Source organism: Chlamydotis macqueenii, chromosome 1, assembly GCF_036417535.1.
Source record: "Chlamydotis macqueenii isolate bChlMac1 chromosome 1, bChlMac1.mat, whole genome shotgun sequence".
Taxonomy (NCBI): Eukaryota; Metazoa; Chordata; class Aves; order Otidiformes; family Otididae; genus Chlamydotis; species Chlamydotis macqueenii.
In genome coordinates this window covers 57518248-57530982 of record NC_141556.1, presented here as the reverse complement: position 1 = coordinate 57530982, position 12735 = coordinate 57518248, and the positions used below count along the sequence as shown (strand labels likewise).

The 12735-nt window shown below is 43.8% G+C and overlaps 1 protein-coding gene across 4 annotated transcripts; it reads right to left on the bottom strand.

The window, feature by feature from the left end:
* Positions 1-113: 113 nt before the first annotated feature.
* PVALB (parvalbumin) lies at positions 114-12140 on the bottom strand. Of its 4 annotated transcripts, none has more exons than XM_086753551.1 (5): positions 12120-12140; positions 8380-8447; positions 6227-6359; positions 5721-5830; positions 114-328 (listed from the first exon to the last, which is right to left on the bottom strand). In XM_086753551.1, the coding sequence occupies exons 2-5, from the start codon at positions 8438-8440 to the stop codon at positions 300-302; spliced, it is 333 nt and encodes a 110-aa protein (XP_086609677.1). In that variant the 5' UTR covers positions 8441-8447; positions 12120-12140; the 3' UTR covers positions 114-299. The 4 variants fall into 4 exon arrangements, with proteins under 4 accessions (XP_086609677.1, XP_086609679.1, XP_086609671.1 ...); XM_086753553.1 differs by lacking the exon at positions 12120-12140 and adding an exon at positions 8820-9015; XM_086753545.1 differs by lacking the exon at positions 12120-12140 and adding an exon at positions 8791-9013.
* Between the last annotated feature and the right edge of the window lie 595 nt (positions 12141-12735).

The window sequence follows — 12735 nt, the reverse complement described above, 5'->3', positions numbered from 1 at the left end:
CTAGCAAGGGATAAAGCAGCAGGGATGTCAGAAAAAAAAGAGTAAAATTTTCTCTCTGTGTATGCCAAGCCTACCATAAATAAGAAACAAGTTATAGTGAGAGAGAATAAAGCCCAGATTGATGTGACCTTTATTATTTTAACAGTGTCTTTCAGCACGATTACAGAGTTGCAGGATTGCAGAGAACAGAGCTGGAGTATAAAATAACATAAATAAATAGAACAGGAGCCAAAGCAGTCAGCAGGAGGTTGGAATTGGGCAGTGAAGGATGAGTGAAGGGTTTGCATTGGTCAAAGCCTTTACAATTCAGCCACCATAGTTGCAAATTCTGGAGAAGGGAAAAATTTTTTTTAAATATTAAAAAGAAAAAAGTAAAGAAGGAGGAAGCATATTACAATGATTACAGAGTCACTAGTGCAGCAAAAACATCACAATAACAGAAGAACAAAGAAATCCAAGTTAATTAAAGGGAAAGTATGACTTGGGAATCTTACAGTGAAATGAAAGGATTTTTTGAGGGGAAGGGAGAAATGCTATACATGCCAGACTCAAGACTGTCCACTCCTATTCATCTGAAGAACTTGATTAGTTCCCTGTTATTCCTTTGTAAATCTCAATGGGATAAAGGCAAGAACTAGAAATTTAATTTTGCAGTGAGATAAATTTCCTTTATATCAGAGTTTGGCAAAGAGACTCATTAATGAGTCTTTCCGAGTATTCATGTCCCTGTATTATAAATATATTACATTTAAACTCAATTTTGTAATGGCAAATTGACTGAAAATGACAGATTACAAAACCAGAAGCAATCTTGACCACACTGGGGATAACGAGAAAAATTCCTGTGATCTCAAGAGGGCAGCCAGGATTTTACCCTGTGGCTTTTATTAGTGTTACATCCATAATATTTACATAAATGTATCTATCTACAATTTGGGGTTATTTTATGTTTTGATATAAATAATGCCTTTCAGCGGAGTGATAAGCACGGATGTGCAAATTTGTATCCTGGTGAACAGCTGCCTGACATACTGCACTCTGAATACTGTGTTACCCAAGGAGGTTATAATTCCTAGCTCCATCTAACCTTGGAACAGTTACATTTGGGAATACCTTGCACAGTTGTGTGTGCCTCAAAGCGTTAAAAATGACAGACTGGAGGGAATCCTAAGAAGGGAAACAAAGATGATAAAGGGATTAGAGGGTATACAGAGAGAGTGGTTTATGGGTTTACATAATCAGCTGAGAGGAAAATGACAAATAGAGGAGGCAGTCATCTGTAAAGGCTCAAGAGAAAATTATTGAAGTTTGACATAATGAAGAGTAATTTTTTTTGCAACTAAAAAAGATAGAAGATCAAAATTAGGCATTTTAAAGAACATTCTAATGTTCAGTTGAAAAATTCTAAACAAGTGAGATCTTTACTGACTGGGGTGTGCAAACAGATAGCACTTTTGGTGATGTGTCCAAAAAACACTTTGCCAAATGGTGACAAACCAGTCTGAGAAATAAAAGTCTCAGAGGGTTTAAATTAAATCCAAATTTATCCATCATTTTGAAAGATGTAAATCCAAATTAGGATTAGTGATGCAGATTACTTAACACAAAACGTGTGTAAATCCTGTACACGGTGCGTACATAGAACGGAAGTGCTGCAAACTGAATTTAGGAGATAACTTAAAGTACTTGTGATAGAAACAGACTGTTCTGGGCAAAAAAACAAAAAAGGCTATGATTATTAAATCACTCTGTGAATAAATCCTGCAGAGAGAAACATGAACTGCAGTGGATGAAACCTTTCCACAAGGAAAAACTATGCATATTCTATTAGAACAAGTTGTCATACTTGGTACAGCTAAATTAAACCCTTTTTGTAATAATTTGTATCTGCGGAATATATTTGGAAAAGGTTATTCAGACTTGCAGCCAAATGTTTTCTATAATACACTACGATAGTGATATTATCACTTAATGGCATTATATTTCACGGGTGCTTCCTGATAGCCAGCAAAGCATAAAATGCTCCTTTGTGAATAACTGCTATGCGCTTTATACTTTTTTCAGCATTTTCAATGTACTTTAAATATTTCAAAGATGTTCCAGTTGAATAATCTTGTAAACTAGTTCAGAATTTATTTTCCTATGAAGGTTAGCCCAACCACAGGTGCCTTGTGGAGGCATTGCTACAAAGTGTATTCATACATGCGAAACTTCTGGGATAAGGCACTGTATGTTAGCCCCTGCCTGTTGGTCATTCCTGTAGTTGTTTATTGCCTCTGACTGGCCCGTTCATGAGAGAATCCTTGTGACTGACTACATCCTCTTTTCCAGTTGTAATTCCCCTTCCAAACAAAATTAAGTTATACCTTTCTTTGCACAAATAATAGTTTTAAATTACAAGGATTTAGACTATTTTGTCATGTAAAATAATTTACTAGCTGTCTTACGTCAAAGCTGTGACTCAAAAGGAGAGGATTGTTTCACTGTGTTTTCTGTATAGTTTAGTAGTATCTACCAGCCTAATGCATACCCTGTAGTATTTTACTGAAACGACAGATACAATTACAGAGAGCATGTCGCAGGCTAATGATTTCTCTCATCAGATTGTGTTTTTTACATGGTCTGTACAACAGCCAATCTCTTTAGGAAACTTTGTAAGTAATGACTTACACAAATCTATTTTAAAAGATAACGAGCACAAAGAGGGATAAGAAAAGGACTTCCAAAAGTTTGGGGGTTTTTTTTTGTCATTACTTTTACCTGTGGGAAGGTCATGATTTATCAGTTATAATTTTGAATGCTTGATATCTCCTTTTACAATATTTAAAGAAAATAATTGAAACATTTAAAAATACTTGCACAAGTTGAACTGTATCAAGAGAAAGATTTTGACTTACTGAGATAAAAATTTGGATTTGTTCTGTCTACAGTGCATGATCTTTGAAAATTCTCTAGGTACTTTCTCAAGTCTATAAATATCAAGAAACTGAAAGGCACGATGTGCATGTCCAGTGCTTATACACAAAATAGATTAAAAAAAAACATTGTGAGCAGAAATCTTCTTTTCTTTTCTTTCTTATAAATGTGCTCCTGAAGCTGAGAGACCTGCTTCAGCATTGCTTCCCAATCCAATCTGGAAGTTCATGTTTGTAGTTTTAATAGGTAACCTGGCCTTGGTCTGCAGTTTTTTTTCAGATTCGTCATTTTCTGTTCACATCAGTGCAAGATGGAGGGGGCTTGGCATCACACACATGATGATCATGTCTTGCATGAACAGGCTGCAAATTTTTGACTGTTTGAAACTGGCAGATCAGCCACAAATTATAAATCTTCATCAGACAAGAGCTAAGTTAGTGGAACTATTTCTGAGCTGAATGGTTTTGCACAAATGATAAAAGGTTTAAAGCAGGAGACCTAAGAGAAAATCTGTAATGTGAGACCTCTAACTAACAGAAGGTTAATTGGGTTGGGATTAACATTTGTGATGGTATGTCTGAGAAAGATGGCTCTGTGGTGTTAAAAAATCCATGAAAATCAGTTCTTACAACTGCTATGGGCTCCTGAGGGGCTCAGTTCAAGGGCCATCCAGTGGATTAAAATTAACCTCTGCAAAAGGCAACATGATTGTGATAATTTAGTGATGTATGAAGCTGATGTTTGAAACAAGGGGTAAAAGTGATGCCTGACAATTCAGTTACAGGGAAATAAACAAATGGTTTGCAACAGAAATGCAGCACTGCAATACTGAATATGAGTGTGATGTACATTTTTGATGTTAGATTTTATTTACATTGGCAGTTATGATTTGGAATTGGATTTATGAACTAAAGGAAAAGCTGAAAAGTATCTGTCATCCTCATCCTTTGCTCACAGTCTCAGCTCTTAACCTTCCATGTATTTCAAGCCTTTCCACTGCAACAATTTGCTGTCTAAGTCAAATTTAACAAATGGAAAAGAAACTGATCATTTTGCATAGTAGGATATGGCCAATAGAAGCAAAAGGAAAAAAAGCCCTTCATTCTCTTAAAATTATTGGATATAAATTCAGAGTAATTCCAGTTCAAAGTTAAGGAAGAGTAGAAGTTGTAGAAGAAAGAGATAGGGAGAAGAGGTGTTTCATATTGCTTTGTTACAATGTACCAACTTCTAGGCATTGTTTCAACTTAAAAAAAAAAGTTATGGTCAATCTTAAATTTAAAAGTTAATGCTGTATCCTGTTGTATAAGCCAAATTAATTCTGTAATGTAGTTCTTTTTTTCCCAACCGATACTACTATTGTTTTGCATCCTTCCAGGAATAACTGAGAATGTATCTGATGTGAGGTAGGCAGATCAGCTGTGAGCTTACTTACCTGAATCAAGTTTTCTTCTGAAAGTTTTGCCCACTGATTTTACTACCACTGCCACTAATTTTAATGGTAATAAAGAGGACCCATATAATAAAGCATATGAAAATTGAAATAATGACACACTCCTCAGGTTCAGTAGCACTGCTAAAGTGTAGCAGGAACTTCCCCTAGATGCTTCACAGTTGCTCCTCTGCAGCTGTAATACAATAATGGTCTGAGAAATTAAGAGGCTTTAGCCTAGAAACAGGATGATAGTCACTGATCTGCCAGTGTGCTATGGACAGGCAGTTTAGCTAATATATCACCTGGCTGATATCTTAGTGGGTGATTTTGTATGTCAGTTTTTAAGCTTCTAAACTGGGAAACTATGTTAGTTAACCTTATTTTGCTTTTTATTCCTTTTTAAATTGCTTTTTATTTGGAGATAATATTTTTGTTTGTAAATCTCAGAGATCAGGTAACCCAGAGAAATCTGAGGTCTTTTAGATATTTTTTTAGATTTCACACTATCATATGGCTTCTGAAAATGGTAAAAACTTAGCAATTGCCTGTTGTCTAGGTGATTTAGTACTCTGACCACAAACCTCTGCTACTGTCTCTTCCAATGAGGTAAGATTTAATTCAGAAATGCATCTCTTCATGTTCCACTATGTCTCAGGGATACCGAAGAAACAGGGAAAAAAAGGCGGAGTTCTGTATGTGGGCCAATTTGATTCATCCCAAGAGGGAACAGAAAACAGCAGTAACTTTTTAAGCAATGCTGTGAGAGGAAAAGCTTGTAGTTCTCATATTTAGTAAAAAGGAGTGGCACACTTTCTTAGCTGGAAGACCCACATAAACACTAGCAAAAGCTGGATAGACAGTTATTGTATAGGAATTCCATAGCAGACTGGCTGCACTTTGAATTTCAAGAATATTGCTTGGCTAAGTCATGCATTACTTTTGTATTTACTAATCATCAAGCAGAAATGCTGGTACTCAGCTTCTTTTCTTTCTCTTTTCTAAGTTTTATAGTCAAGCCCAGGTCTTTGAGCTGTCAGTGTCTTGATCCTCACTGCACTGAAATCAAAAGAAAAATTAAACTAATTGAAGTAGAAATTGAATCAGTACTTAGTGCTGTGCTGTGGTTGCTTTAACTGCATCTGGGTTTCTGTAAACTCTTGCCCCCTCTAGTGTCAGAACTCTGCTCCTGTTTCCCCTAAAGCCTGCAAGCAAGGGATGGCAAATGTAGCAGGACTTGGCATTTCATTAAATCCAAATTGTGTCCTTCAGAAGGTCACAGCCCCCAGTGTTTCCTAGATTTCCTCAGTTCTTTTATGTAAGAGTAATATACAATTGTTACTGTCAAAGTTACTCCTCTATAATCACATACCATCAGCGCCAATTTTACCATCACCGTCCTTATCTCCAGCAGCCAGAAGAGCCTTCGTTTCTTTGTCTGATAGGTCTCTTCCATCTGGGGCAAAGCCCTTCAGTACAAACCTAAAGAGAAGGCATGAAAAAAAATGGAAGTTTTTTTTAGATCAGTTTTACTTTGTACCACTGTTTTGAAATATGAGTTGGAATCCAGGGTTGTGTCTTCTGTTCTTGACCTTCTTTAACGTTCAGGAAGAGCACTTTACTCTGAAACTGCACTTGACTGAAGAACAATTTGTAAGGTATTGATCATTCATGTGTTTCAGGATCCTGCAGTAAAAGCTACAGCTAGCTAACTCCAACACACTTCAGATCATGTAATCAGCAAACAACTGATTATTGCACACAACTACTAGTCAAGAGATTAAATTGTATGCTATTATCTAGAGTTTTGCAAAAAAGAAACCAGGAAATTAGACTCTTAAGGTGAGGTTATTTGAGAAAGGATAGATCTTTACTTACTTTAATTCTTCCTCTTCGATGAAGCCACTTCGATCTTTATCAAGAATATGGAAGACCTTCTTCACATCTTCTGGGCTCTTATTTTTCAATCCTACCATCTCGAAAAACTTCTTGTAGTTAAAAGATTCAGCTGCTATAGGAGATGAAAAGCCAGAGAACTGCTTAGAGAAGTGATTGAAACATATACCAACACCTACCCGTGGTTTTCTTCTTTACTGCTGCGTGTCCTACCCTGGGAGGCACAGTCGAGCCCAGTGATGGTAGGAGCCAGATGGCGGCACTGTGATCATCCGTGCTTCACAGATACTGATGGAAACCAACGGAGGGGGAGAGGGACAGGGTCTCCTTTTTGCAGATGAAGAGCTGAGCTAGAGAGGGATGGAGACTATCCCAAGGTCACACAGGAAGCGCCTATGATAGGGTTGGGAGCTGAAGTCTAACCTGCTCGGTCTCATTTCAGTGCCTTAAACCCTCTTTTTTTTTTTTTTTTTTTTTTTTTTCCTCTCTCTAAGTTTTACGCTAGAACAGTCATCTGAGATAATTAGATCGCTGACACTTTTTGACATTTCCACTCCTGGAAAAAAAAAACCCGCTCTTGCTCAACTATGGAGTCTAGCACTGACGAGAAGTGTTTCAGAGCACATGGCTATTTCAGTTCTGTTTCGGTTTTCCTGAAGACTTACTAGAAATCAGTCTTGCGTTTCGCCCGCTAAAGGTATGTGCAATCGTGGTTTGTAAACTCAGACACTGCAAGGAAGTGCTGTGCTGTAGGGTGCCTGCAAGATCTTGCGAGGCATGGTTGCCGAGGAGGGGAAAAAAAAAAAAACAAACAACCAAACAAACCCAGAGCCCTTGAAATCGGAGCCGAGATAAACGAGTTTACCTGCTCTACCTCTCCTCCTCTTTAGCAGCACCCGCTTTTCTCCCACCCATGTACCCTTGCTAACGACTGCGGTGTGGATCAGAAAGGTGTGGATTAGAATTACAACACAGTGACCTCCAAAACGTGCTGTGGACTTCCCCCCCCCTCCCCGCCATGCCTCGTTATTCCCGCCGCAGCTTTTCCTATTACAGAAAATTAAGGAGGCTCAGTCTTTCGGGTCCTGCTTGACTGAGACCTGTCATTAGTTGCTGCTAATTGCATCTGATCCGGGACTTGGACATGGCCCCGGAACAATGGAAGTTAATGAGAAAAACAGCTGCTGGATGGAGCAACGCAGTTGGGTTGGTCCCTTCGACTCTCCGGCTGTTGAGTTTAGTGGGGCTCAGCGGGTTTTGTGCTTCTGTCTGTTTGGGAAGGTCACTGCCCAGAGCCGGGCAGGAGACTGCTCTCCCGGGTGGTGCGATCAGGGTTGGGGTTGTTTTTGTGGGGGTTTTTTTTTTTTTGGTGGGGGGGAAGTAGGGGGTATAACGTGTGCATCCCGGAGCATCATTTCTGGCATTTCTTCGGGAGCAGCCTTAACTACCTAAATCTCTGTAAGCACGAAGAGGGCTTTGCTGTCAGTTTAGGGGTCGCGATGCATTAGAGGGGTAGGGAATATCTGAAAGTCGGGGGAGAGGGAGGTACGGACCGCTGCAGCCGTGCGTCCTGCAGAAAGCTTCTGCAGTCGAGCAGTGCACCCCCTCGCTCGGCTGTTGCCTTCTGCTCCATCCCGAAAAGCAAAGCCCACCCGCGGATTCCGCGTAGAGAGTGAGAAAAGAGCGGTTTCCTGTCTCCTTGAAACGAGAAACAGCAGTTCTGCAATACCTGAAACTGAATTTCGGGGGGAAGTGGGAAGCTGCCGGATTCCACGGCTGACTTCCCTATCCCACGTCAAGATACAATCCACCCTGATTCACCGAAGGTTTTGTTCCCTTTGAAAGTGTCCTCTCGGAAGAAGCAAAAGTCTGTCCGCAGTTTACTACCTAACTTCCTTTAAAAGAAATATTTCACCTCTGTAATGTGCAGGGCAACTTTGCTGAGGATGCAGCCCGGCACTTAATAAACCTGTCATGCTTCTGAAAATGCATCCTCATTTGATACTCTGTGTAGTCGGTTCTTCTAGTCTTCCCCGAGCTTAAATAAATGCACTGCTATCCTAAGCTGAAGAGATGAAAGGAGGGAAAAGAGGGAAAGAAAAAAAAAAAAAAAAAAAAGAAAAAGCAGCACTCACCTGAAAAGGCTCCCACAGCCTTCTTGATATCCTCAGCGCTGAGCACGTCAGTCATAGCCATCCTGCAACTGTTTGAACAGGAAAGCAAGTGCGAAAAGATTAAAAAGTGCTTTTCTCATCATTTCTGCTCATATGACCAAAGCTGCAGTGCTGTGTGGGGATGGCACACCGGGAAAGGCTGGAGCCGCGCCAGCTCGATAGCTCTGCGTGGGTAAGTGCCACGGGCTGTCGCTCTCCAGTTTGCAGAGCACCAAGTAGTCCACAGACGCGAGGGTTCGGCTAAAGAGGGGGGGTGGGGGATGCCTTTTGTTTCGGGGAGTGGGGTGGGGGAGGACGCGAGTTGCGGGGTGGGGGGGGGGGTACTGGGAGGGAAGGGGGTCGCTCCCTGGAAAGTTGGAGCCTAAGCCTTACTGGAGCGGTGCCAGAGTCTGTCGCGATACCGGTTAGAGAAAGAGTTGTGCCAAGGTCAAGTTCTCGGGTGCGGTGGCAGAGCTCGTGGTGCAGAGCGGAGCCTCTTCCTTTTGGGAGTCGGGACCAGCTTCACCGGTTATATTCGGTGATGAGTAAGGAACTGCAGCATATGCCAAGCTTCAAGCTGCTCTTGAGGTCGGGATGCAAATGTGATGTAGCTTTTGAACATTCGCCTTAGCGTCTGAATGCTTTGAACATCTCCCCCTTCCCCCTCCCCTTCACACACATATTCCTTTTAGACCTCGTTTCTTTCGGGCCAGTCCATATTAAGCATCATCCTCGCTGAATTAATTATCACATTCCTGCGAATCCTACGGATCCCGTTTGTAATGCACAAAATGCTGCAGAAATCTCCTGCGATATGATATGGCGAAACGAGATGCGGGGTGACAACGCGCTCGTGCAGAGCTCCTGTGCGGTGGTGGGCTTCGCAGGTGGGACTGGGCACTTCTCGGCACCGCCAAAAAAAAAAAAAAAAAAAAAAAATTAGGAATTGTAGTGTGTTTTCTAGGTTGCTTTTATTTCCTCCAAGAAACTGTGCCCATATGGCAAGTAGTCCAAGTTGTCCTCAGAGTTTGGGCAGAAGCCATGAGGCTGAGATGGCCAAGGTTAGGGCCCAGTAGTAGGGCAGATCTCTGCAGGGTTGTTGGCATCTCTGCTTCAGGAGAGGAGGAGGAGGAGGAGGAGGAGGAGGAGGAGGAGGGCAGCGAGATCCCCACGCTGCGACCAGAGGGTACAGCCCGGTCCCGCTGGCCCAGCTGCACCCCTGCCCTGAACCGGACAGCGGGAAAGCGGCCTTAAAAAGGGGGCGGGGGGGAGCTGCTGCAAAAAACTCGAGTGGTTCTGTCGGTAATTCCTCGGCACTTTTTTAAAAGCACGAGCCCCCGTCCTTTTCTCTGCGGCCCGAGCTGAGCCGTACCGGGTGAGTCATTAGCGTGCCACTCAGCGCAGAAGGACGGGGGAGGAGGTGACATTGGGGTCCCCCCTTTTTTTTTTTCCTTCCCATTTTTAAACAGCGACTCTTCGTTGTGGGAGGGACTGTCGTTTTTTTCTCGTTGAACTTTTTTTTTTTCCCCCGTTTCCGCGTATTTCCTGAGATACGACAGAGGCTTAGTTTTCTCCAAGGACAAACAAGGGGGAGGGATGGGGGAGCCGAGTCCTTTTCCCTAGGCTGACCGCAGCTTTCCCTGATCCGCAGGGAAAGCGGAGCTGTGCCCTGGGATGCTGACCCCCAGATGAGCCGCAGCCCCGCGGAAGGGCTCTGCTCACCTTCTCCCGTGGGCAGCCCTCGCTCAGCTCCCCTCCTTGTTTCGGAGCTGGGAGGTAAAAGGGTGCGATAAAGACAGTTCAATACCCGGGTCCCTCGCTTTAGCGGAGTTCAGCTGGGAGAACGGAGTTGAAAAAGCCTCCTGTAGCACAGGTTAAAACCCAATCGTGGGGCTGTTTAACTTAGGTTAAACGTAGACCCATCTAGACCTACCTATCAATACACAGCTATTTACAGGAGAAATCAATGTGCGTGACCTTCTGCGATTTACTTCTCCTTCACTGAGAGAGGAGAGTCCCTGCTCGTTTCTAGGCCTCTGGACGTGGCTGCCCACCTCCCTGCTTTGCCAAGCTCAGCATCGGTGCGAGCCTGCAAAGGAGCCGGGCCCCGCTCTCCACCGTTTCTCTTTTCTTTCTCATTGCAAACCCCTCGCTCCTGGAGCCCCAGAGCCCTTCCTTTCAGGTCCCTACGCCCGGGGACGGGCATTTGGGAGGGCTTCCCGCCGAGGTAACCCGAGCCGGCAGCTGGCGGGAGGCGATGCTGAGGGCTGCCCGCTGGGCTGGCAGACCCCCCTCCCTAGCCGTCCCCGATCAAGTTAATTAGCCGCATCCCAAGCAAACCGGCCTCCGAAACGCATTCCCGGGGTCGGGAGCCCGGCGGCTCCCTCCGCATCCCTAACGATGCGCGAACCGCCCGGCTCTGCCCCGTCACCGGATCCCTCGGGCCCCTGCGGCCTCATCGTGCTGTGAAGGCGAAAAGTGAGAGGTGCCGGAAAAATGAGGCTTCACATCAGGTGGGAGCCATTTGTATGGCGTCAATAACATTTCGCACCCACCCCCCCTCCCCACTCCAGCTTCTCGTCCCCCTGCTCACAAGTCGAGAGGCCGCCGCATTCACGGCCAGAAAAGTGAAAGCAGCGATATACGGGCTGGCGAAGCGAGGAGCCGGGGATCTAAGATGGAGGGGTGGCCAAGGCTCGGCTCCAGTCTCAGCCCTGCATCCGTTTTAAGGACAGCTAGCAAACTTCTAGAAGCTTTTAACCATCAAGCTTTAGTCAAAACCTGTTATGATATTCTAATAATAAAAAAAGGCGTTTCACGAATTGGCAGTTTCACACTCGGCCCTTCACCTCTTTCTCATCATCCCTGCGAGATGAATGACGCGTTTTTCTTTATTTCTGAGGTTTTGCCAACTTTCCTGCCCGAACTATTTGCAAAATCCACACCGTGGATTTCCAAATTTTCTGCACAGAAGCTTTCGTCTACATCAACTCCCTCTTCCGCCAGCGCCAGAATGGTGATATTCTTACTAAGCAAACGATCAAGTAAATTAAGTAGAAATCAACCTGCCCTTGTCAAAAGCAAACAATTCAGGGAGAATCTCATGAACAACAAGAAGCCCTCACGCCAAAAGTTGAAGCAGAAAGCCAGGAATCCTTTACAAAAAGGATGACACATCTCCTTTATCTTCCTAAGATCACACCAAGGAGAGAAACTTCATCCCGTCGCCTGTGCATAGAGATGTCATTTCTGCGGCATGTTTTGAAGCGGATTTTTGTTGTTGTTGTTGTTGTTGTTTTTGTTTGTTTGTTTGGGGTTTTTTTTTGCCTTTGGTCCACGACTGAGCATTTCAGTAAATTCTATTCACCACGTCCTTGCTCGCATTCTCCTTCACTTTCTCCCCTTCCCTGTTTTGTTATTTCCATTTTCTCACTTTCTCCCCTCCTTTACTCCTCATTCGCCCTCGATGTGTTCACCTCTTTCCTCTTTTCAATGGCCCTTTCTTCTCCTTTGGAGTCTTCTCCGCGGGAAGCCAGTCCTCTGTGTTTGGAAGATTTGCACCTCTTTGTCCCTGGGCTTTTGTTTGTGTGAAGGGATAGAGCCGGAGTGATGGAGGATATCCTTCCTTGTCTGCTTTCCTTCGGGTGAAGGGCCTGTTTTCCACCCGGGAGCGGGCGAATCCACGCTTGCTGTGGGAGTTTGAACATTTTCTGGCTACTTACCTTTTTGGATCTCTCCTAAGCACGCTTGAAAAGGGTGTCAGATAGGGAGATGGTCAAAAAGAGGTGGAACTCGGGGTAGGAACCCCACTTATATAATCTCTCTTGCTCTTTCTATTTTTGGCAGGTGATACCCACTCCTCATCGGTATCAGATATTCAGGGATTTTGGTGGCGGTGTCACATTTATCTTCCCCTAACTAATCAAGGAAGACTATTAATAATCCTTGGCGCTCACCATCCCCTGGCTGTGAAAACCCGTTACCTCGAAAAACCGACGGTCCGCATGAAACTTCATTGTTAAGGGGAGGAGTGGGTGGTATGAATCAGCTATTTGGGGGCAAATAGGTCCTTCGTCTTCCATTGGATGGAGGTGGCGTTGGGGAGATCTCTCACCATGAATCAGGAGGTTCAGTTCGAGAGATGGGACTCTGCTCAGAAGGAAGGGAAAAGGGAGATGCAACCTCCTCAGCAGAGTGAGGGAAAGCAAAGACACACTCAGTAATTTGTCCTTTTCTCTCTTAGCCCTGGCAGGTACCACTTGAAACAAGAGAGAACAGCCCTAAACTGCCTCCCGCACCTAAAGCTGCAACAGTCAGCTTTACCTCTTGGCCTTGGCA